The sequence below is a fragment of the Alligator mississippiensis genome, chromosome 4 (genome assembly GCF_030867095.1).
Source record: "Alligator mississippiensis isolate rAllMis1 chromosome 4, rAllMis1, whole genome shotgun sequence".
NCBI classification, from domain to species: domain Eukaryota; kingdom Metazoa; phylum Chordata; order Crocodylia; family Alligatoridae; genus Alligator; species Alligator mississippiensis.
The window spans coordinates 244,087,041-244,112,587 of NC_081827.1; the positions used below are offsets into that span (position 1 = coordinate 244,087,041).

Sequence of the window (25,547 nt, forward strand, 5' to 3'; positions counted from 1 at the left end):
AAGCACTTGAATGCTAGCAGTCCCTAGAGGTGCTAACCAGCCTAATCTTGTTTTGCTTTTGGAAAGCAGGAGTCCCACGAGATGAGAAATTCCAGCTAAATACGGCAACCGCAAACTGGCGGGATATGCAGTAGGCTGGCCCTGAAAGCTGCAGCCAGTGGGGGACCAAGAACCTGGCCCGATCTGGTTCCACAGCTCCAAAGTCGGATAAACTGATTTAGCTGCTGCAGCTGTTACTGGCATTGTGGTGCATGATGGCAAAAACACTGTTTTTTTCTGGGAAGAGTTGGATTTTCTTGTAACTTTCTAAAAAGAAGCATTCTCCAGATTGGAATGTAGATGACCTCCCCTCCCATGTACAACGTCATAGCACCCCTATGGCGACTGCAGCAGTTGGGTTGGCGGATAAATAGGGCAACGATAGTCCCGGTTTGGCCGGGACACTCCTGGATTCCACAGGCCAGTTGCAGGTGGTTGGTGAAAAGTCCCAGGCCAGAGTCTGGAGGGGAAGTAGAGCAGCATTGGTGCTTAATGCACCATGCCGCTCCACCTCCCAGCTGGATTGATTCCAGCTTGGGATTTCTGACCAACTGGCCAGGACCAGTCTACAGAATCAGGGAATGTTTTGGCCAAACTGGGACATATGGTCACCCTGTGGATGAAGGATTCTCTAAAATAATTTGCTTCATTTGTGTCTTTGTTATTCTGTCTGTCACGCTCAAAAAACCCTATTTGCACTCACTTTTCTGGACTTTTAGTGATGGATTTCAGTTACTTATGGGGTCTTCTCGGTACCTGAGCAAAAATCATCCCTTAACACCTTTACTTTAACTTTGACCCAAACACCCTTACCAAGGTGAAGCAGAGAATAGATGGCAATTGAATGCAGAAAGAATGGCAAGAGTAAGACAAAATGAAACAGATGAGCAAAGAGGATGTCTTAGAAGAGATGCAATGGAAAGGCAAAGGGGCCACAGAGACAACAGAAGACAGGCTGAAAGAATAGACAACACTAGATTTGCTGAAGACGAGATTGAGGAACATAGTTGTGGATTGATGAATGTGGTGTGCCAGTTTTGTAACTCTTTAAACTTCCAAGCTGAAAGACCGTCAGATGGCCAATTCTGGAGTTGTTGTCATCAGGGTAAAGTGATTCTGCCTCCAAGAAGGCTGTTTCCGAAGTATTTTTGGGATCTGATGACACATCAGAACAGCGAGCATTACCAGAACTTTAAAACAAACATTTGATCACACAACAGTGCATTGCCTGTTGAGCGAAGATCATTGTGACAAGATGTACGATTCATGGACTGTGTGGAAGATTGAATCCAAATGCACCATGCATGGAGAACCATCAGTGTCTGAAGAAATATCCGAAGGAGTTTAGAGTGGAGACGCTTGGAAATGTTGATGGATACCTGTTGTATAGAAGACAAGACAGAACAGCTCAAGTTGGTAGACACAGCGGATAACAGAAACGTGGTACCTTATAACAAGTAGCCTATTTTTGCCCATCGTTTTTGACAGGCGTTTATGCTAGTTTAAGGTCTATTTAGGAATTACTTTGTGCAGCTTAACAGTTGGGAGCAAGGATAAGAATTCACCACTATGTGACCAGGTTGCTGGTTTTGGGCTTATGCTCTAGGACAAGTAATGAAGCAACTCACAGGAGGTTTGTTCAACTTGATACCACTAAAAGGAGATACAATTCTCCAGTTGCAGACCATTGAGCAAGCCTGCTTGAAAGGTTAGGAATGTGTCTTTGTCATCTGAGGAAGGCTGGGAGTGCAAATGGGTGTGGACTGAGTGCTTGCACATCTTCATTATCATTATTAGTATTTGTATAGTAGGGGGTATAGGAGTGGAGCTGGATAACATTTTTCTTCTGAAAGTTGTTGGTTTTTTTTAACCTCAGATTTGGCAAATCCTGAAAAGTTTCACAAATGAATCTTGTTTTTTCGGTTGTGGGGAGTTTGAAGGAGGAAAACGTGAAAAAGTAGAAACGTTTCCTTTTACATTTTTTAAAGGAAAGGAAACATTACACTTCTTTGTTTATTTGAAATTTTTTGTTTTAAATTTTTCATCAGATTTTTTTTTTTTAAAGCCTTTGAATGATCCCAAACAAAGCCAGTGGCATAACGAGGGGTGAGCAACTGTAGCACCTGCCCCAGCTATCCATTTTTAGAGCGGGTGCAGAAACAGCCAGCAGCCACTGCCATTGCCAGCCCAGCTCCTGGCATTGCTGCTGCCACCCACGGTGCAGACCCTGGTAGTTACACCTCAGAACAAACCATTTAGTTGGAGTTGAACAGACTCTGCCATTTGATCCAATGTGTATTTTTTTTCTCTTAATTTTCAAAACAAGCAGAACTAAGAACCTGAATCATGGACAGGGTCCCATTTGTGGTAGGTTCTGCATGGGCCCAGGAGAAAAAAAAAAAAAAAAGGTGGTTTCTGCCTCAAACTGCTTACCATGTTTCAAAAATAACATAATTAACACTTGTTCCTTTGGTTGCCGCATTCGTAGACAAAGATTTTTTAAAAATCTGAATATAAATACTCCAAAATGAATAGACAAAATGTGTTACAAGTCAATGGGAATCTTATTTTAAGTTGGCAGGCCTTTTTTCTCCCTTGAATACTTTTGTTTCTCCATTACAGGGAAACACCGGGATATTAATGGGCATGTTTTTGGTGTCCTTTGTTGTCTTGGTTGCCCTGGTAACAGTGTTGTCTGGAATTGGAGTTTGTGAGCGATGCAGCATCGGAAGTGGAGGAGTCTATTCCATGATTTCTACTGTCCTCGGTGGCCAAGTTGGAGGGACCATTGGCCTCCTTTATATTTTTGGCCAGGTAAAGAAGTTTCTAATAGAAAAATACTGCAAGCCAAGCCTTAGTGTTTTTGCTTCCTACTGTAGGGTAAAAAGATGCTCCCACTGAGATGGGTGACATGGAAAAGCACAGCAGAAGCTTATAATCCCATTCTTCCCAGTAAGGTAGGGCTTCTTACCACGCACCTTAGCTTAGAGTCTAGGGTTGGGCAAAATGTGGCCCGGGGGCTGGATGTGGCCTGCCAGGCCATTATAAAAAATGTAGAAAATTAATATTTATCTGCCCTGCGCTGCCTGTCATGTGGCCCTCGATGGCTTGCCAAAACTCAATAAGCGTCCCTCTGCCCAAAATAATTGCCCGCCTGTGGCTTAGACAATGTTCCAGACAGCCAAAGAACAAGAGGGAGGGAAATGTCTTCTGTACCCCAGCGTTTGAACAGTGGGAATGCTGATAATTAGGCTGACAAGCTGATGTTCTCCATGCGTATGATACTGTCTGAATTGTCTCTGAATACGTTCATGGAACAACGACTGAAATGATGTGAAACACAAAAATGCTCTAGCTAATAAGATCTGTTGAGTAAGAAAGGCCCTTTCTAAAAACAAGATGACAAACAGAAGTGACCAAGTAAAGAACATGCAAAATGTGTTTAAAACGTTTGCCAGTGGCTTGTCACCGAGCAGAATGAAGCGGGTAATATAAGCACGTGGCCAGAAAAGGTCATACACAAAATAGTGCATAGGCAATTAGGTGAAAGGAGCTAGAGAGCTGGCTGGGCAGAAGGTAATGGGTAGCTGTCTGACTTCATGAAACCAGAAAGTTGCAGCTGTTCGTTTTCAGAGAAGCCCTTATTTGCTAATGACGTGGTACATGGAGGTCAGAGGGTTAATAAGCACAAACATTCAAGCCTAATAATGGAAAAGTGATGATTAAGTGAAAAACCAATAAAGGTGTTAGAAACATCAGCAAATATAACACCCAGAGAAGAATTCTGTATTTTACTTATTTGAATGCATTAGCTTGCAGCTGTCTCTCAAATTTTGGCAAATGGGGGGGAAAAAAGTCCATATTAAATAGAGTCAACTGTAAATGCAGTCACCTAAAAGTCCTGCACATATAGTGAAATGAGTTCCCGTAACATTTTCCCCTTCAGCTCACCAGTCAACCCCTGCCTGAGAGAGCAATTCATAGAAAATCAATTTGAAGGTTTGTGGAAGGGGGCCGGCAGTCCATTAGCAGTGCAATGCTATGTCCCGAAGAGGATGCGTTTCACTTCTCCATCAGTTAGGGTAGTCCTTTCTCTAACTGGTTAGAGCAGTCGTTCCTGCACTGTGGTCTGCAGACCATTGGTGGTCCAGGGGAAATCTGTAGCTCATGCTGAGCCCTGTTTGCCTGTACAGCATTTTCAATTTACAGCACAGTGGAAGGCATCAGGGGGATATTTTGAGGGTTGACAGCAGCCTGTTGCTCCCAAGCAGCCTGGGAGCTGCTAAATTAGAGAATACTTTGTGCCATTTGGGGGTATGAAGGAAAATCCTGATTTTGCAGTCAAATTGCCATGAGCAGGCACGTTGAAACTGGTGGTGCCTGCTCTGGATAGGCTGCAAAGCTCAGTTGAAAAGATAAGGGCTAGAGGTCTGGTGTCCTGACCAATCCTTCGAGTAAGAGCTACTTGTGCAAGCAAGGTATTTCAGGCCCCAGCTCTAAAACAGCTCTGTTTTAAAAGCAAAAATAGAGATAGCACTTGTGTCAAGAGCAGTAGATGCTTAAAATCAGTTATGCTGTTTGAGAAGCTGAGTTTATTATGGCTCACAAAAAAACCATCTTGAGAGACTTGTTTTCTGCTGAAATATTTGGCCTAGAAATCTGTTTCTGATTTTCAAGGTGGATAGTTCAAAGCATTTAAAAAAATGAGCCTTTTCCATTGTGCCTTCATGAGATAATTGTCTCCACTTTATAATAGGTAGCAAGTCCTTCATGGCCATAGAAACGTTTCATTCTTCTGATGAGTGCACTGCTTTACAAAGGAAAGGCGGACTATTGCTACAAGGACACGTACAATGTTGAGACTATTAAAGGCTACTTCTTTTTCTCTGGTCCCACCAAAGCATTCTTTTAAATGTGTGCATCTCCTACTTCAATGGTCTCTCCGATCAATTGCATGGCACTTTTTCATGCCTTCCTGGCTGTCTCTCTTGTGTTAGAGGTTTCAGATGTCAATGGATTCTGTTTGGGGTTTGGTTCCACTTCAGGTCCTAAATTCATTACATCTTCAGTGCTGTTAACTGTGCACATTGAAGGCCAAAGTTAAGCATGTGCAATTTCCACGTATTCTGAACTGCGCTGCTCTTCAGCTGGTGTGAAGCATTGTATCCCCTCTGAAGTCAGTGCATCTGGATTGATTTACAGCAGGCCTCTGGCCTGTTAATCCCTGACCCAACTCTTGCTGAAGCCAGTGGAAGTTTTTCTTTGACCTCTCTGGAAGTTGGGGTGCGGTGCTTGTCACTAATTGGCCTGTGTGCTTGTGCAGTTCTAATGGCACCCCTTGTTGTGTCTTGGGGATCACTATAAAAGCCTGAACCTCCATCACTTGGGTGAAAGGACCAAGTCCATAAGCTTGGAGAAGTAGCAGATTCAAACCTCTATTCATGCTGTAGCCATAAGACAGGATAAAAAGCTGTACTTTGTTAGCTACTGCAGAAGCTCATCCCAAGCTTGAAAAACCCCTGGTAGTTCAAATCAGCACATGGGCCACCACTGATGTCTACATGTGTATGCATGTTGAAGTTTCATGCCTTTCAGTTTGATACATGCCAGTGCATACAAGTAACTGCACATGCCTGACTTCAGATCAGATGGTTGGTGTGAGCCACATATTGAAAAGTACCATCAAAAAGTCAGGTGTAATGAGACAGTGGGAAGTTTCAGAGAGGTGCACCATGACTAAAAGTCCTTTTCCCCCTCCTCCTAATCCAGCAGCATTCCCATGTTTGGTGGGAAGTGGGGCAGACTAGGGAATGGGGGCTGGAGAATAGAAAAGAAGGAAGGAAGGAGAGAAGATTGGTTGGGACTGTATCATCTCTCAAATACCATTTGAGGCCTTAACCTGCCTGGGACTCCTTAAGGTTTGGATATCCATTCCTGTGAGCACACAGCCCGCCAGAGAAGAATAGGCATCCTTTCCCTCATCAAGAAAAATAAACAGGTCTCCCTAGAGTTTGGGGAACACGCACTGCTCAGTACAGGCTGCCTCTCAGCAATAAGACCGGTGAAACATCAACTTTTACATCCAAGCTAAATATGAACTAAACACCTGGAGAAAATAAAGGGAGATGCACTTGGTTATTGTTTTAGGAGGTGGTTTAAGCAGGACTCTGCATGTCAGCGAAAGAAAAGAAACCAAGGAAGTTGAGAGGCATGCTCTTATTTTATGCTGTAGTTGCGGCCCGCGTGCTTTCTTTCCGAGTGTCGTTCAGGATGTGCACACAGTCTCTTTTATGTCACCATGTCCTTCTCTGTGCTTGTGGATTCATCCAGGATGAATTAGAGCTGGTTATAGGGGCTGTATTGGCAGCTTGAGAGCCCAAAGTTCCTTAGTCCCAAGAACAGGTACAAGTTTCCTGCACTGTTCTGCCATCAGGTTTGTCTCGTGCTCAGTCTCCTTGTTGTAGAGATTCCTTTCCTTTTTTGCAGAAACAGTGGATGTTGCATCAACTTCCAAGCTATTTGTCAGCAGTGGGGCTCAAGCTAAGGCCTCTGGATCCCAAAGTGTGTGCCTCTGCTGCCAGAACTAAAAGGCCTGGGGTGATCCAGGGACAGATCCAGGATTTCGCAAAGTGAGGTGCAGGAACAGCCATCTGTGCTGTAGGGGCGCCTGCATCCCCTGCTCCCAGCTTCCTCCCCTCTCCCCCACCACTAACTGGTTCAGGGAGGCCTAAGCTTTCATAGATGATAGCCTACTTCATCAGGTTGATCCTGTCCACTAGGAAGTTGCCTGATCTTGCCAGGCCTCTCTTACATTGCCTGTGGAACAGCCATCAGATCTAACAACCTTCAGTGGATACCAACTTGGACTGGATTCATCCTAGCAAGTGAGACGTCTCTACTTTCTCACCAGTCCTCTGAGCCATGCACCATCTTCCTTCTTTAATCCTTAGCTGTCCACTTAAGGGCAGATTTATGATTCAATGTCCTTTAGTGTGTTGCAGGTGCGATGTATGTGACCGGCTTTGCGGAGTCCATCTCTGACTTGCTGAATCTCAGTAATATTTGGGCAGTTCGAGGCATTTCTCTGGCAGTCCTCCTTGGCCTACTTGGTATTAACCTGGCTGGTGTTAAATGGATAATCCGACTACAGCTGTTGCTGCTCTTTCTGCTTGCTGTTTCCACGCTGGACTTTGTCATCGGATCATTCACACACCTGGATCCAGGTAACGCTTTTCAAAAGGTTCATATTTATGATGGCTGTATTGTAGCATGTGTTTAAATGTTTCTTCTTCATCACTTATGTGTATGAATTTAAAATTTGGATAAAAATATTGTCTGATTTCCAGATGAAGGTTTAGAAACACCTAAGTGATGCCATGGATTGGGATTTTTAATGCTTAATTAGTTTTGGTTCTTAATTGTATGCATCAATGTTTAAAAGTGTTATCAATAATCTCTTACGGGTGCTTAGTTTCCAAAGGCTGACAATAGAAAGCTACTTCTATTAACACAGTTGCTATTTCTAGTGTTCTCTTATTTATAAAGGTTTTCTCCAAGAAAACGGAGGATTAAAGATTTATTTTAAAAGATTTTCTTCCCGATGCGATACCTGTGACATCACTTAAACAATAAAAGCCTAAGCGGATCATGAGTTGCATTACCAAGCACCAAACAGTTTGGACAATACCAACCATGTTGTTTAATTGTTTCCTTGCATTCCCCCATTTGTCTTTCTCTAGCCACCCGTTGTCTCTTGTCTTATACTTTGGTTGTACATTTGTTTCAGAGCTTGTATTTTATTTTAGTTTTTGTTTGTACAGTATGGGCTTAGTCGATGTCTGGATAATCGACCATTTACCATGCAAAAATCCTATAAATATTTAGAGTATGCTTCTTAAGTTGTTTATTTGAGTCTGTTGTTAGATCAGCTACTTGCCAATACATTTGGTACTGTTGGAACAGGATAAAATATCATCAAGAAACTTCAAAATGTTCAGAAGTTGAACACTTTGAAATGTTGTTGTGATCAATATAGGCTTCTTTGGGGTGAACTTCTGCCCTGAAAAGAATCACTTTTGAGGGGAGGGTGGATAGAGAAGTAAAAATCGGGTGGGATCAGGAGGGATTGGTGTTTGAAGTGCATTGCAGTGAAAGGATGGGTCTTGACTGTATCTTGTTCAATCTGGTTTTAAATCTTCCAGTTCTTCTGCTGCTTCCCCCAAGAGATTCTTCCAAGCCCTAATAGATTTAGGCCATGATCCTGTAATGCCAGGGGGAGGGGGAGTGTAATTATCCAGACAAAAGGCGTCACTTCATCTTAATTGCCCCCATACCCGAATACTTTGCAGTAGGCTTTTATAAACCGACTGAGCAACTTTTCTTCATTTGTCTTTAGTTTTGCTTTCAGCCTTAACAATAAAAAAAAAAAGAAAAGGTGAAGCTGGAAAAGGGAAAGAAAGATGAGTCACCTTGTAAATATTCATAACGCAGCTGGTGTGGGTCTGTTTTCATGCTGGTGTCTCTGGTACTTGCAGAGTTGAGAGCAAACTTTTGGGATGATGTCACCGGCACAAGGCTCCCTGGCACCTTATGTCTCGGAGAGCATGTTGTGATTCTCCATAGGAAGGATGTGCTAGGAAAAAGCCGTGTGTATCATTTGTAATAAATATCCCCGGGTTCAACCAACTTGAAACTTCTCAACAGGCACTTGTGAGCAAAAGTAACTGGAGAGCTGGTATGTTAAATGGAGGGCTGTTGTGTTAACTAGAGAAAATTCAATTAATGAGCTTTTCAAAGAATAAGCAGACAGATTGCTAGAGGAGATGGCTGTATTGTATAACTAAAGAAAATATAGGGGGATTTTAGATTTGTTTACAGGTTGGTTAGCATGCCTTCAGCAGAGCGGACCTGGGTATAAAACTGGAGGTCAGTTGAAATAAAAGGGAGACAATAGACACAAAGGAAGACAGACTGACAGACTCTGGTGGGCAGATGAATGTGAAACCTGAAGGAGAGAAGAAAAGAGGCACATAAAAATTAGTGGGGAGAGGAGAGAGAACAAGAAACATGCACAGGTTTGAATGTTGAATTCCCCTCTCGGTTTTCTCAGCGTGGTCTTATTTGGTAGAACAAGGAGTGGGGAGGATGGAGGGAGCCTGGTTTAGCAGCCTGGGCTTTTATAGTAGCTTGGTTAAGGAGGGGAAAATGTTCGGGGGAAGGAAAGACTTGAGGATGATGGTTGTTAAGGGCTGGAAAAAAGGTCCCCGCACTTCAGTCCAGTGCCATCCTTGGGTGCGATGATGCCCCTACAACTTATTTTTTGGCATAACACCTATTATGAAAGGTCTCTATTTCTTTGATTTGCTTAGAATTATGCATTGGGGGGGGGAGGTTCGTTCAAATCGAGAGCTGGAATAACGGTGAAGCTGTGCATTACCCCAGAAGGCCTCTGAGTGGTGTCTCAGGCCTGGTTGTAAGCACAGGAGCCTGGCAGGACTAGCCTCTCCGCCTGGATTTCAAGCGCTTACTTTAAATTGGCATAGATGAATTAGCCTTGATTGTATCTGTTTTTAGAAGTCTTTTCTACAAGGCGACACCTAATGAGTTACAGATGACAAATACCGACGCTGATAAACCCAGCCACACGTTCAATGGGTTGACAAATGATTGTGTAGCTAAAAATAGCAGAACCGGGTGCAACCAGGCAATAGCCAGAGCGAGAAATCAAATGAGGGCTGCCTGGCTTTAAGGGCAAGCGGTGGGTGAAAGGAAAATAAATGGTCTTTGCCTTTTGGGCGCAATATCATGGTCCTGAGAACTATTTTGCCCTTTGACAAAGGCTTTACAGCTGTTGGCCTCCTCAGAAGCCTGCCAGCGTTTGTATGTAATCATCAGCCTCTCATGGGGAGAAGGTTTGAGCTTTTGCAACTGCTTAGAAGAGTGGTTCTCAAGCTGGGTAGTCAGGGCAGCCCTCCACACCTTTTTGAATGCAGTGGCACCCTTGGTGGAGACCCACTGGTGTCCTGCTTTCACTTCCCTCCAGTGGTGCTCTGCCAGGGTCCTGCAGACAATCCTGGTAAACCTGAAGCATGCAGGAGCAAAGGCACAACTAATACATTTCTTGCCTTGGTAAAACTCTCCTGTGCTCCTGGGGTATGTGCATGGGAGGAAAAAGGAGGGTGGTTTTGCCTGCCTTGAGTGTCTCTGCACCCAGCTCCTCAGGCCAGTTGCTACAGACGCCTGCTCTAGCACAGGAGGACTTCTCTGGCTGAGCAGTGCAAAGCCCTGCACCTGCCCAGCTGGACCCCTTCAAATGAGCATTGTGGAGGGCTGCACCAGCCCAGCCGGACCCTTCCAGCCGAGCAGAGTAAAAGAAGGCCGCCTCGCAGCCCAGCCTGACCCCTCCAGGTAGGCAGTGCAAAGGGTTGCAGCTGGAGCACGTGCTCTTGCCACAACCTTTCCCAGTCTGATCCCGTGAGCTCTTCCCAGAAACAGAGGGGCACAGACGGTCCCAGCGGCCCGTTGCACCTCTGTTTTGGGAGGAGCACGTGGGGTCAGGCCAGGAAGGGCTGTGGCAAGAGTGTGATTTAGGTCCAGCTCTGTAGGAGGCTTGCAGAGTATTTCATCTTGGTTGCAGCAGTACCTGTATCTTGGCACTCCAGGTGAGAGCCACTGCCTTAGAGCGTGGTTTTGTGGCTGAAACGTGTGTGTGTGTGTGTGTGTGTGTGAGGGCAATAGGTACAGAGAGACGCAGTGGTCTAGGGCAATGGGGGCCAACTTTTTTGGAAGGCATGCCATAGATTAGCCCTGTTCTGCTTTCTGTTCCCTGCTCTGTGCTGCTTTCCCAATCTCCTGCTCTGCTTTCTGCCCTGTGCTCCTCTGCCTTGTGTTCCCTGTGCTATCTGCAGCTGTGCTCCCTTGTCTCCTCCATGATTTGCCACATGCCACACACACAAGCTGCCTGTGCCAATTGTGGCACTCATGTTGCTGTTGTTCACCCCAGGCATCGGGGACGAGCATGGATTGGGATTCGGAAAGTGCTGGGTTCTGATCCCGACTGATTCTTTGCTTTGTGACACTGGGCATATTACTTACCCTCGTTTGTCCTCAGTTTCTTCATCTTAAAAGGGAGGAGAGCACTATTTATTTAGCTTTTAGGGACATTTCCATCATTATAGCCCTAACTAATTTTTGAGCCTACCTCACTTTGGGAATATATATATTGGGAATATACTTGGCATATTGTACTATATTCGTGTGTGTACACACATGTATACATATATATACACACACACGTATAGCGCAATATGCCAAGTATATTCCCAAAGTGAGGTAGGCTCAAAAATTATATTTATTTATTTATTTATTTATTTATTTATTTATAGATATAGTACAATATGCCAAATATGATCTGTTTGACCTTTAATAGCTTGCAGAAGTGTCTGTGCCATGGTAAAGTGACCTTGACGTTCTTTTTCAACTTCGCTGGAAAGTTATTATCATCTCCATCATCCATATTCCACACGATATTGCTGGGCACGTTTTTACATCTTTATTTTGTTAAGGAAAAATAGGTGTACAACCCAAGTAATCTTTAACAAAGAATCTCGGAGGTCTTAAACAAGCATCTTGACATGGTTGTAACTGGGTGGGGTCCTTTTGCTCTTTCCTCGCCTCATTCCTTAAACACACCTCTGGACAAGCACAGAATAGGATATTGTCCAAGCACTCGCTCCCTTCCTGTGGTTTGCCTTTATTTTTAGTTTTGAAGCAGGACTGTGTTTACACAAGTGGGGTTTCTCTGCGGCTTTTCCTGTCTTTCTCTCTGGCCCACTCTTCCTCAGAAAGGCTCTTATAATCCAGAGCCGGACTTGCAGGAACCTCACCTGGTCTGGTTGTCAGCGTGAGTCAGCAAAATAGTTTGGCCCATCCCAACAGCTCCAAAGTCAGACATCTGGCCACTTTTATGGGCCGTGGCCCAAGCATGAACATTCATTACCCATGGAGGAAAGCCATGTTTGTAGGCTGATGATTTTCGTGGTTAGTGTTGTTGTTTAGCTCAAAGTTACTGTACAGGGAGATGTTGCCAACCCCACTGAGGATAATGATGTTTGGTGCGGGAGAGTAATTAGGAAATTATTACAGCTAAATGATCCCAGCCGACTATGGGCAACAAATTAAAGATGAGTTGATGCCAGAAAGCATGTAATGGTCTCCTGGAGTATTTGAGATACATTACTAAAAAGCCACTAGCAACCTGTACTGGGTTTGATAAGCTGCATGATTTCTCTTAGTATAAAATCAGTTGATCATCATGCCCTTAGGGGAAGTAAATGGCAGGGAGCATCCTGGTTGGAAATGTGGGTTTTCACTTTGTTACCCTTCTGGGTGTTACTGGGGAAGCTTCTGGGTGTTGCTAGTGATGTTCCCACTGGAAAAATTGATTTGTTCCTTTGTTTTCTTTGGATATCCGCAGGGGTTTCTAGTGCCGTTCAACTACACAGTCCACAGGGCCTACATTTCCAGAAGCGAGTGGCGATTTTGGATACCCAGCTTAAGTTGCCTTAAGTTTGACGACTAGACCATGGGCGCTCAGAACTTTGCCTTTTTGAGATGTCGCACTTTGGACACGCTAAAGTTAGTTCCCCAAATCACTAGCTATTTCTACAGACAGAAACCCTTGTTCTTTGTAGGTGCATCTACTGCAATAAAGCATGGGGCGTTTTTAACATGGAGAGGCTTGCTAGATAATGAAAAATTTCCATAATAGTTTGCAACCAGGCACCGTTTGTTGTTGATACTGTGTCCAATAAACATGCCATAAAACTGGAAAATGCTCGTGCCTTTAAATTCTGAAAGCCTTGTGGCGTGTGTTTAGAATAGCGTCGGTTTTGCTTATACGCAAAGAGTTATATTGCAGTATTTTCCCTTTGCACTTGTGCTCTGGATGTTAACTTCATATTTAATTCCTAGGAACCGTAGTTCAATACATGCCTCAATTTATTTTCGGGGAGCAGCAATTAAAACAAAAATGAAAGAAAGAAAGCGGCTACAGTATACGTGATTTGGTTCTTCAGAACAATATGCAAAGCCTTTTGGCGCATTTCCGCATAGAACATTAGAGTCATGGAAAAAGAAGATAAGACCGCTGTTAATGCCCTACTTTTATTTTCCTAGCATATCTCCAGTAATTTTTGTGGAGGGTTACTCCCAAATACTCCCTTCAAATAGGCGCCTGCCTTCCTGTTTGGGCAATTGCTTTCAGGTATTCTGTTAAAACAAAACTATTGAACAAGCAAACGAAAGGGTGATATTGGTTTGTTTGAGAGATTTGGTATTAATGTGAATTATGTCATGCTTTGTTTTGTTTTTGAGATGAAAGGAATCACAATTTGAGTAGAAGTGGCCATTGCTGGGCTATTTTAAAATGTCTATAGTGTTAATTTAAAAAAAGAAATACTCCACAGTATTCTCTTTGGCTGAGACTAGAGTTAGTTAGATGCAGTAGGATCTCATCGTGTGCATTCATGAGTGCCTGAATCCTAGTGGTTTCTGCTACCAATTTTCCAGTGTGACCTTGGGCAAATTACTTACCCTCTCTGGGCCCTGATCCCACAATGCTAGTGTGGATCAAGGCCTGGGCCTTTTCTCCCATCACTGCTTTGAGGTCCTCAGCAGAGGCACTATATATGCACGATGCATCATTTTTATTTTTTAAATACGTCACTTTGCTTCTCTTTGGAATGATCCTTCAGGTAAACCACATCACTGTTTTTAGCATTTTGAAACTGATTCTGCAAAAAAAATGATTTGTCCTCCCTTTTCTTCTGGGGGTGAATTCTTTGAAGCCTTTTTTTGGGTCCCCGGCGCTTCCTATAACAGGGTTGGGATAGCGGGTGCTCCTTAGTGCACGGTAAGGGGCTGGGAGGACGACGGTAAGGGGAGGGAGGATGAGCTTCAAATGGTGAGCCTTATAGTAGGGAGTGAGTTTACAGCCTTTCAAAAGAGCTCTCTATACAAACATCCCATCATTGTGAAGATCTTTAAAATGGTGTCTCAGGGGCTTTGATGGGCCGAACTTCTTGTTTTTGTTTAAAAAAAAAATGCCAAAAAAAGACCCTATATATTTTTAGTGAAAAATCGAAGCTTAACAAAAGACTTCTGCTTTGCATGGAGAGAGATATTTTGGGTGTCACGGGTGTGCCCCATTTTTGAAAGAGGGTAAAGGAAGGATGTATGTGTCAGAGGATGATGTGCTGCTAATCCCATGGGCTTTCTCCAGCCTGATTGCTGACTTCCTGGCTTGAAATGCATCTGGAAATTGGCATCAGATTCCACGTAGAAGTCACTGAATAAACAGCAGTCGAAGAAAAATTTCGACTTTGCTACTGAGCAAGGTAGGTGCCGTGGTGAATAAAGCAGGAGGGATTGCTAATGGGGTTTTTTATTTATTAAAAAAACCTCAGGATTGCTTTCCCCAGGTTTTTCCAATTATAGCACGTTGAATTGACATGACATCACCCTTGACCATCAGCCAGTCTATTCAACAGTCTGGCGAAGAAATTTATTAATTGGTTACCTGCCAATTGTCTGGGTTAGGAACTGTGGTACAGATGTGTTTTTAAAAAGTGATAACATTGTTAGGGGCCTTGTTTAGATACCGACAGGAAAGCTACACGGGTCTCTACAGTCTCTGAAGTAGGGATTTAAAGACATTACTTAAAAACTATATATCCATCCATAACTTTTTTTCTTTTCTCTGCTACTCGGAGGTAATTTTTGGAGTGTGCGTCTCTCTCTGCGTTCCTGGGCCCCCTGTTGTGTCCCCACTGCTCTGACTGCATTACGCCCACCTTAGTGCTTTGCTGTGATGTCTGTCAGATGACGTGCAAGGGCATGATTTATTATTACAATAGGCTGATGACTGGGCCCAAGCCTGTGTGTACGGAAGTGCTTCCAGCGCGGTGCTGTGTGTCTTTTTCTCCCATCAGTATAGTACATTTTGGCTTTTCTGAGGCCAGAAGAGCCTCTGTGATCATTTAGTCTGGCCTTCTGCAAACTGACATGTGGTGGGGATAGCGGAGGCATCTTCTCACCCAAGGACATCAAGAAGGTCAGTAGCAAGGCTGGGGAGAGACCTCAGGCCTCCTGATTCTCAGTCCACTGCCTAACCGCTGGACCATTCTGCTTCCAAGGATGCTCAGCAGCTTCAAGAATTAATTTCATAATGGTTTTGGTGGCAATCTCTCATTTGGCTTGGATTGCTTTTAAGAATAACCTCCATGAAATCATGGTTAGAAAGTACTACGCACGGACAGACTGGAATCCTGGCCCCGTTGCAGTCACTGGGTAGGTTGGGGGGGATATCACCACTGACTTCACCAGGCTGGGATTTCATTTGCAAGTCTCTCTAAAGCAAAATAAGGTTAGAGAAACTTGGATGGCAAGCGTTTGTGCAGAAAGATTATGGGGATTAAACATCAATGTTAGCAATAACATGCAGGGGCAAAGAGGACAGGTAAGCCCCACACTTTCCAACTGAGTTATCAGTCCTGCCCTCTCTCTGCCAGCAGTGCCAGCCCGGATGCTCCCGCTATCTACTTCTTCCCAAATACTGCACTCTCTTTTCTGGCACACCTCAAGCAAGATTGACACAGCCCAGAGAACTTCATCCTTCACCTCTGCACTCAACCCAGTAACTTCTGCTAAATTAAAGCAGCACCTCAATAAAGGCATCCAGCTTTGATCTGAAGGCAGAGAGAGAGGGAAAGACCACCACTTCTCATAATTGGTGGAATGATGGTCCTCACTGTTTAAAAATGCCTGTGCATCACTCCATCTCACTTCGGTTAGTTAGGTCATCAGACTTCTGCCTTTCTGTTCAGCCACTTTGTGGTTATGGCATCCAGCCACCCTGCTAGTCTGTTTTGTCCCGCCTTTCACATATGTTGTGAGTTGTCTGAGACAGAGACCGCTTTGTGGTTTGCCTGCATGGTGGCCTGATCCTTGGCTATCCCATAACTCAAATAGCTCCTGCCTATGCAGGGGGTCAGACTCGACGATCTATTGAGTTCCCTTCCAACCCTAACATCTATGAATCTATGAAAGCTGGTGATAACAATGAGAGATGGACACAAGCAAGTTTATTCAGTAACTTTTACAAATCTCCCCCTTTTCCTGGTGGGCTCTAATGGGCTGGCTCAGGGGGTACTGTGGTATGCCTTTTGCGTCTCATGAAGCATAGCGAGGAAGGAGAGTGTAATGTTCTGTGGATTAGTTCAGAGATGAAGTCCCACGTTTAGGGGCAGCATGGAAGAGAGCAGAGCCCATGACTCCTGGCAAACCTACATTAAGTTGGGAAGATGCCGGTGTGGCTGCCCTCACGGGAGAGACCTTGAAATTATGTAAGTGCAGTGGTTGGATTCATCTGATTTTTATCTTTCTATGCAACCTCTTGTGTTTGAAGTCTCATGCAAAAGATGCTGTGAATGGGACTACCTAATGAGGGGTTTGATCACTACCTGCTTAGTCATGAATCAGTTGGTATATCTGCCTGAGGAGTTCAGAAGATACTAGGCATCCTTTTCCATCTCAGCTGGGGCTGCCTGTGTTCAGATCAAAGCACAGAGGACCCAGGTGCTTTCTCCACAGGAAGGTGTGGGTGGACAGGAAGGGAGGTATCGAGTCCTGATTATATTCCCTACATTTGCCTGTTAACAGAGGCTGCTGAGCTGGAATGGGGACTGGGGGCAGAGAGAGAAAGGAGAGAGGGGCCATGTGCAACTCCCCTGGAGGTGACTCCCCACCTTGCGCCCAGAGGGTGTCAGCACTGCTCCACACCCCAGCAAATCCACTCTTACAAGCACGTTCCAGCAAGCATCGATGCCTGATGATACAAACCTAACCCTTATTAAAAATAGACTACATTATTGTACACTATTGGCACAAAACTCTCTAGCAACACTATTGCACAATGCAGCATTTTGGCTCTTGATTGCAGTATATAGTAATGCTTTTATATTTATAAGGGAAATAGCTCTGTTTATTGGGTTGACCTCTTATTTTTTTACTGTTTCTCTGATGTCTGATTCTAGCCTCTTCTGCCTCCCATAACTTGTAAATGGATCCCAAAATACCTGCATGGCTTGGATACAGTAGTTGTAACGTATGGATCCAAGGCTGCAGGACAGTGTGTGATATTCATGTGACCCACCTGAATTCAAGAAGGATCTAGGGCTGACTTCAGATAGATCTGCATAGAGGCAGTATGGTCTAAAGATCACAAGTCCCAGGCTAGGACTTGGGAGGCCTGGGCCCGGCTCCTGGTTCTGCCAAAGGCTCATTATGTGATACAAATTGTTTCTCTCCCCACCGTGACTTGCTTTCCCTATTCACTCTTCATCTGCCTGATCTGTCTCAACTGCCGACTCTTTGGGGTAGGGACTCTTACTGTGTGTATGTATCAGGGTTGTGCAAAGCTTCGGTAGCCGATTCGATTCGGAGGAGATTCGGCTTGATTTGGCGGCTGAATCTCCACATCTGAATCGAATCAGGAGACCAATTAAAAGCTTCTAATTGAATCAGGCTGTGCTCTATGGGGTGGGCAGAGCTAGGGCGGCGCTCTGGGAGTCTAGCCCCAGCTGCCCACCACCGGGCTCCGCTCTGTGTGGCAGGCAAAGCCAGGGCTGCACTCGGGGAGGCTACCTCTTGGTGCCTGCCACCAGGCTGCACTCTGTGGCGCAGGCGGAGCTAGGGCTGCACTCCGAGTGACAAGCCACCGCTGCCGGGTTGCGCTCCACGCGGCGGGTGGAGCTGGGGCTGCGCTCCGGGTGGCAAGCCCCCGCTGCCCACCACTGAGCTGTGCTCCACGCGGCGGGTGGAGCTGGGGCTGCGCTCCGGGTGGCAAGCCCCCGCTGCCCACCACTGAGCTGTGCTCCACGCGGCGGGTGGAGCTGGGGCTGCGCTCCGGGTGGCAAGCCCCCGCTGCCAGGCTGTGCTCTGTGGGGCGGGTGGAGCCGGGGCTGCACTTGAGGAGAGCCCACCACCGGGCTGCGCTCTATGGGGTGGGTGGGACCAGGGCTGCACTCTGGGCGGCTAGCCCTAGCCGCCGCCCGGAGCACAACCCTGGCTCTGCCCACCCTACAGAGCGCAGTGGAGTGGGGGCTTTGGCGGGGGCTGCAAGCTAACCTAAAAGTCCCCATAGCCCCTGCCGCTGGCCCTGCTCTGATCTGGGTGCATGCGCCCACCCCTGCCCCCATGGCCTGTTGCTGCTCACCCAGCTGGGGCAAAGCCGCGGTTTGTGCAGGAGGTGTGGGGAGGCTAGGCGAGCGGCGGGAGGGCATAGCCCCTGCTCCCAGCACCTTCTGCTGCCCATCCGGAGTGCAGCCTGTTCCAGCCCACCCTGTGCAGATCCAGGAGTACGTGCTCACTCCCATGCCCTTTTGGACTGGTGGCACACAGTGGTGCGCAGTGGCGGGAGCCCCCCCTCCCTGAGTCCTGCACTTCCCCCACCCTGGCTGGGCAGCTTGTCCCAGCCCCTGCCCCCCCCATGTCCTTTCCCTCCCCGCTCTGTCCACTGCAGCAGACTTACCAGCTGGAGGCAGCTGTGTCCAGCATCAAGGACTGCTGCCTATTTAGTCTGGCCGAATCTTCGGATCTGAATCAGCTGATTCGAATCACCGAAGCAAATCACTGTCCCTCCAAATCAGCTGAATCCAAATCTGAAGCGAATACCTGCCGCTTCACACAGGCCTAGTGCCCAACTCGTGGCAGCCCTGATCCTGGTCTGGTTGTCAACAAGCTCCCGTGACACCAGTTGTAGTAGGAGCTGCACTAATGGAGGTGAGTTTACAGCCAAAGCACCAGAATCGTCATTTATTATGGAGCCTTGTTTCTTCCTGGCGCTCTCTTGTCCTACTGCTGAGCTCGCTTTGAGACAAACTTCTGTCACCTTCCTATCACATACCGGGGTGAGATTGTACTTCCACTCAGACACCTCAGCCAGGGCCTTAGGAGGCGCCAAGAATGTGGAATCAGCTAAGAATGGCTGTGGTGCAAAGAGGATGTTTAAAATTAGAAAAACAGGACTCTCCTTTGACTGCTCTGTTTTTTGTATTCTCTTTCCTCTCCTTTCCTTGTGGCCCTGGAGTTTTGGATAAAGAAAACTGGACCAAATGTCTCTAGGGTCCACCCGTCCTTCTCTGCTTCTGGCCTTTATCATTCCACTTTCCATGTTGCACTACTTTTTTCCCTTATGTCCATTTTCTCCTCTTAATTAGTCTTCACCCTCTTTACTCGTTTAGTTGTTTTCCCATCTGGAGAGTCCAAGCATTAACTTTGCAAAATAAATAAATAAATTGGCCTGTCCATAGTTTTCTCTCTCCTCTCCGGTTTTTCAAGTCTCCCCGTTTCCTATTTGCCCTCTATGTGCGCACCGGTTTCTCAATTTCTTTCCTTTCTGCTGGATCCCACCCAAACTTGGAGTAACAGTGACTAAAATATTTACAAAATAGGTCCTAATTTTATATCCATTGACTAAAATAGGTCCTGCTACTTCTGCTGTTATCTTGAGTATCATTTTCTTTTTTTTTCCCCCGCTTTTGGATTAAAACCAGTTTAAACTCCCCCTTTTTAGCAGCGGCATATATAGTGCAAGAAGCCAAACAGGGTTAACTAGTTAAAGAAATACAGGTATTATCCTGTGATCTCTGCTTTGCTATGTTGAAATGTGGCATTATTTTAAAGTTGTGGGGTTTTTGTACATGACTGCTTGACTTGTTTTAAAATAAATGAACTCTTTTATCTCACATTATGCATTTCTTCAGTGCTTCATCCTAATGACTCTTCCATTTTTTTTGGCTCAGTCTTACTTGCCTACTAAGTCATATAACTAATTTCCTTTCTGAAAATAAATTCTGAATATTGGATTTATTTCCTATAACTATTTTTCCTCAGATTTATTCCAGATTATAGTTCAGATTTATATTTATATTGCCTACTAAGTCATGTAACCAATTTCCTTTCTGAAAATAAATTCTGTATATTGGATTTGTTTTCTGTGACTACTACTCAGATTTATATTCTCCTTAGATTTATATTATTATATACCATCTATGATAGAGAGAAAACAGTACCTGGGACATTGGTTTTTATCTGCAATTTGGAAAATCTGGTAAATCAATATGCTCTTATTGTTTTTGACTTGTCTTTACAGCTCATATCCAGAAGTCAAAGGATCTGTACAATACTTTCGCTACAACTGGATGTGTATTTGTAAATAGTTTATTCACTGAAAAGCACAGTTTTCATGAAGTGTTTTTTGGCTTCTAGCACAATGAGGGAGCGGACTTCTCCATACCACTCATGTCTAGTTAATAAAAATAACCTTATAAATGCAATATGTTTCCTGCAGAAATTCCTCCATAAAAATAAGGAAATTATATATCTCATTTTTATTATATTTGTGTGTTATACTAATTCATAGATGTTAGGGTTGGAAGGGACCTCAGTAGATCATCCAGCCTGACCGCAGCCAGGTGCTTGTCCAGTCTCCTCTTGAAGACCCCCAGGGTAGGGTAGGGTAGGGTAGACCCCCTCCCCTGGAAGCCCGTTCCAGATTCTGGCAACCCTCACCGTGAAGAAGTTCTTTCTGTTGGCCAGCCTAAATCTGCTCTCTGTCAATGTGTGGCCATTGTTCCTAGTTACTCCAGGGGGTACCCTAGTAAACAGAGCATCTCCTATTCCGTGCTGCCCTCCCCTTATGTATTTATAGGCCACTACAAGATCCCCTCTCAGCCTTTTCTTGCAAAGGTTGAAGAGATCCAGGTCCCTCAGTCTTTCCTCGTAGGGCCTTGCCTGCAGGCCTCTGACCATACACATGGCCTCCTCCAAACCCTCTCACAATTCTCCGCATCCCTCTTGAAGTGTGGCGTCCAAAACTGGACACAGTACTCCAACTGCGGTCTGACCAATGCTGCATAGAGGGGAAATATCCCCTCCCTGGACCTGTTCGTGATGTACCTGATAATGCATGATAAAGTGCAGTTGGCCTTGTTGATCGCTTCATCACGTTGACAACTCATGTTCATCTTGGAGTCAGCTATGACTCCCAAGATCCCTTTCTGCTGCTGCGCTGCTGAGAAGGTCATCCCCCTGCCTGGAAGTGTGCTGGGGGCTCTTTTTGCCCAGGTGCAGCACTCTGCACTTGTCTTTGTTGAACTGCATCCTATTTCATTCTGCCCACTTTTCTAACCTGTCCAGATCCGCCTAGATCCATTCCCTACCCTCTGGTGTGTTCACTTTGCCCCATAATTTGGTATTATCTGCGAACTTGGACAGGGTTCTCTCCACGCCTTCATCCAAGTCACTGATGAAGACATTGAATAGCGCTGGTCCAAGGATCGAGCCTTGCGGGACTCCACTGCCCACATCTTTCCAGGTCGATACCAGCCCGTCCACCACCACTCTCTGGGTGCAAACCCTAAGCCAATTTGCCACCCACCGCACCATGTGATCATCTACATCACAGCCTGTCAGTTTTTTTACAAGCATGCGATGCCATATCAAAGACCTATTGAAAGTCTAGGTAGACAACATCTACTGCGATTCCTGCATCGAAGTATTTTGTGACCTGGTCATAAAAAGAAACAAGGTTTGTCAGGCAGGATCTACCTGCAGTGAACCCATGCTGATTTCCTTTCAGCATTATTCCCTGCTGGGTTCCCACAAATGTGGTCCTTTAATGATTTTTTCAGAGTTTTCCCAAGGACCGAGGTGAGACTAACTGGCCTATCATTTCCTGGTTCCTCCCTCCTCCCCTTCTTGAAAATTGAGATCACATTGGCCCTTTTCCAGTCCTCTGGGACCTGACCGGAGCACCATGAGTGCTCAAACAGCCATGCCAGCAGCTCTGCTATGACAATGGCCAATTCCTTCAGCACTCTTGGATGAAGTTCATCTGGGCCCGCTGACATATCCAGCCCCAACAAGTGCCCCTTCACTAAGTCTGTGCTAACAGTTGGTGGGCTGGTGTCCCTCCTGTGTCTACTATGATCCAGTTGGGAGATATGTCTTGGTCTGTGTCTAGGAATACAGATGCAAAGAACTCAGCTTTGCATCCCCTCTTTGTCACCAATTGCCCTAGTTTGTCCCGTAGTTTGTCCTATGCTACCCTGCGCCTTCCTTTTGCTCCCTATATACCTGAAGAAGGACTCTTTGTTGTCCTTAATTTTTGTCGCCAGCCTAAATTCTAATCCTGCTTTGGCCTTTTTGGCTGATTCCCTGCAAATGTGAGCCAGGGAGGTATACTCCTCCTTGGTAGCTACCCCCTGTTTCCACAGCCTGTACACCTCTTTCTTTGCCCTTAGGCTTTCCTGGACTCCCCTCTTCAGCCAAGAGGGCTTCTTTTTAGTAATTATAGTAGATGACTACCAATAACCAGTTACCAGCTGGAGTAACAATTAAACATGACCAGTTACAATTTCAGTTGAGCAAACCAAGTAATGATTACTAAACCAATTCAAATACCAGTTACAAATTAATAAAAGAAAATAACAAGTAATACAGTTTGTGGTATACTAGTCAAAATATTTTGAGTGGTACATTATGGCATCACATGAAATGACATAACAGTCTAAACATTTCAACCCATGTAATATAAAGCATAAGTTGAATTGATAAAGTCGAAACAAAAGATTCCAATCTTATTATCTAAACCCAATGTTGAAATTTCTTTTAGAAAAAAATGAAATATTTTATTCTGCAGGAAATTTTGCTTTTTATTGTGATTTGGAAGAAAAACACAGTATTTCTCACATGAAAGAAAGTCCATGTCTCAAATATTTCTAGTAACTACCTCAACAGGAATGTTGTTTAACTTAAGAAAATGCCATTTCATTAAATGTCTATGCAGAACTCCAATATTGTTGGGAGGAATGCCACAGAAATACCTACAAGCCCTGTCTGCCTGGTATACATTGCTCTCTACCCACCTTTTAACCTCTTACCTTATTTCTCTGTCTGAAGCACTGGTATTGTTCAAGAAGTCAAGACGCAGCCAGGATATCATTAGGGTGTTAATAGCCATGGTTTGAATTTCATTTTAAGTTTCTTCTGCTCTGAAAGCATCCCCTTAGAGAGGGTCGCATAGAGATCAGCGTTTCCTCAAGTCTCCCCAGAGCTAGCACATACTTACACTGAAAATATCTTGACTTTCAAAAGTTTCTGAATAATCTGTTACCATCCATTAACTTTCTGCAGTTCACTGGGAAATGCCAGGTGTGCAGCACTTCTGAAAATCACGTCTCCTAATTAGGTTCTAAAGTTCTTATTGAATTTCCTAACTATACATTTTGACTTTTTTAAATTCTGAGACAGGACCTGTATATCAGAAACTTTGCTCCAGATAACTTTTATTAAAATGAAGACTCTACTCACTTGATATTTAATTATGCCCAGTAGAGCCCTAGAATTAATCAACCTGATAGGGAAGAACTGGTCCACTATAAATGGCTGCTATAAGTAGCTCCAAAGAGTTGAGCCTACTTCCTGTTGGAATCTGATGGCTGAAGAGTCTGCATCCCCCTTCTTCTAGTCATCACAATTTGCACGTGCAACAAACACTGGGCACCTTTCACAGCCAAAACAAATGAGCCAGACCCACGGGCTGACTGGCGGTTGGTACGTTAGGAGAATCCTAAGGCTTGGTTTTGTCATTGTACAAAGGACAAATACTCAAGAGTCCCTGGTTTTACCTAGGGTTTGTGCTCGCACAGACAGCTCCCAGGCTATTTCTATCTTTTATGTTTTTACATGTTCTCCAGTATTTTCAGTATTTAGCGAACAAGTTGCCAGCCCCAGACAAGCTTCAGGAATACATCAGAACCATGGCACCATCCAATATTAAAATATTCTATCCCTTTTAACCTGCTTCTGTTTTGACTAAATAACATTATTTCCCTCCCTCCCCCAACAACAGTTCTTCATACACTAAATGTTAAGATGTCTTTTGAGTAGACATAGTTTGAAGAGGTTGGGGCTCTTGTGGTTACAGAAGGAGGCTGGAAATCAGACCTTCAGGATTCTCTATGGCAATGTCCTATCTTGTGAGAATCACTGGCAAGTGATCCACATGTCCTGAAGAAGAATGCATTGCATTTGAAAGCTTGTCTAAATCCCTCTTATCTATGCAGTTGGTCCAACACAAGAAATCGCACATCACAATCCTTGCCTCTCGCAAGTGTTTCAAATGTTTGTCATCTCGAACTCTAGACCAGAGATGGGCAAAATATGGCTTGTGGGCCACATCTGGCTCAACAACAGATTGTATTAGGCTCGTAATGGGTTCCTTGGCCCTGCCCAGCCCAGGCATGAGGAGCCATGGTGCATGTGGCCAGTCCCACCGCCTCGAGGCTGGGGCAGCGTGGTGATTGGACTCGGCTCCCTGGCACCTTGGTGGTGGCAGCTCCTTCTGGCTGCCGCTGCTGGACCTGGCCCTCTTGCCTGGGCACCCAAGCTCATCTGCCGCACACCCACAACTGGGGGCACTGGACAGAGTGAGTAGGTGGGGTCTTCATGGAGACTGGCCAGGACTCCCACAGGCAGGATATGGCCAGTCTCCATGAAGACCCCACCTACTCACTCTGTCCAGTGCAACTGGGCGGATGGGGCTATGGGTGGGTGGGGTCTGGGGCTAGGGCTGAGATTGCAGGGCTGTGACAGCACCGGGTCATGATGCAGGGAAGTGGATCACAGCTTTGCCTTAGCCCCTAGCCTCCTGCCCCTGGTTCCATACCCGCAATATTGGCCCATGTCCCTGCCTGCTTGTTCTGCTCCTAGACACCAGCTGCCCGCCCATGGCCCCATCCCATCCGACCAGCCAAGCACACCTTGCCTGTGGTGATCCCAGCCAGTCTCTATGGAGACCCTGCCCGCCTGCCTACCCATTGGTTTCCCCCATAGGTGGGTATGGGGATGGATGGGCCAGGGTCAGATAGGATCAACTGTCCTGTTCCCCTCCCAACGCTGCACCAGAGCTGGGTCAGCACCACCACCCTCATTGCTGCGCTAGGTCAGCACCCCCACACCTCTGGTCCTCAACAGCTCACCAAAACTCCTTGAGTGGCCCTCCAGCCCAAGTAATTGCCCACCCCTGATCTATACATGCAATCAACTACCCCACTGTAATCTATGCTAGTTTTCTATACAGATGCAAGTTACTGGAATCAGGAGTAGACAGATGTGCACAGCTATCTTGGGGGTAGATCCTATGGCAGGTGGCTCCTATGGCACCCTTGTGGTAGGCAGCACAGAAGCAGGTAGTATATTGTTTGCCTTTAGTTACTCCGGGATGGGCATGGACGGACGAAACCTTAGCCTGTGTAACTCTCATCAAAAAGTTTTATCCTTTGGTTGTTTTGGAGCAAACTCTCTATTGAATTTGACAGTGACCCCACCTTAAGGGTTTGTGTTATCCATTGACTACATTTTTACATGGCTATAAAGCTGATTAC

The 25,547-nt window shown here is 45.4% G+C and overlaps 1 protein-coding gene across 2 annotated transcripts in view; it reads left to right on the plus strand.

Moving 5' to 3' along the window:
• Positions 1 to 25,547, plus strand: part of SLC12A8 (solute carrier family 12 member 8) — an 87,203-nt gene that overhangs the window by 11,231 nt on the left and 50,425 nt on the right. For both annotated transcript variants that reach the window (XM_019480383.2, XM_059727454.1), the window contains exons 4-5: positions 2,662 to 2,853; positions 7,031 to 7,262. In XM_019480383.2, the coding sequence (XP_019335928.1) occupies positions 2,662 to 2,853; positions 7,031 to 7,262 (424 nt within the window). The remainder of the gene's footprint in view (positions 1 to 2,661; positions 2,854 to 7,030; positions 7,263 to 25,547) is intronic.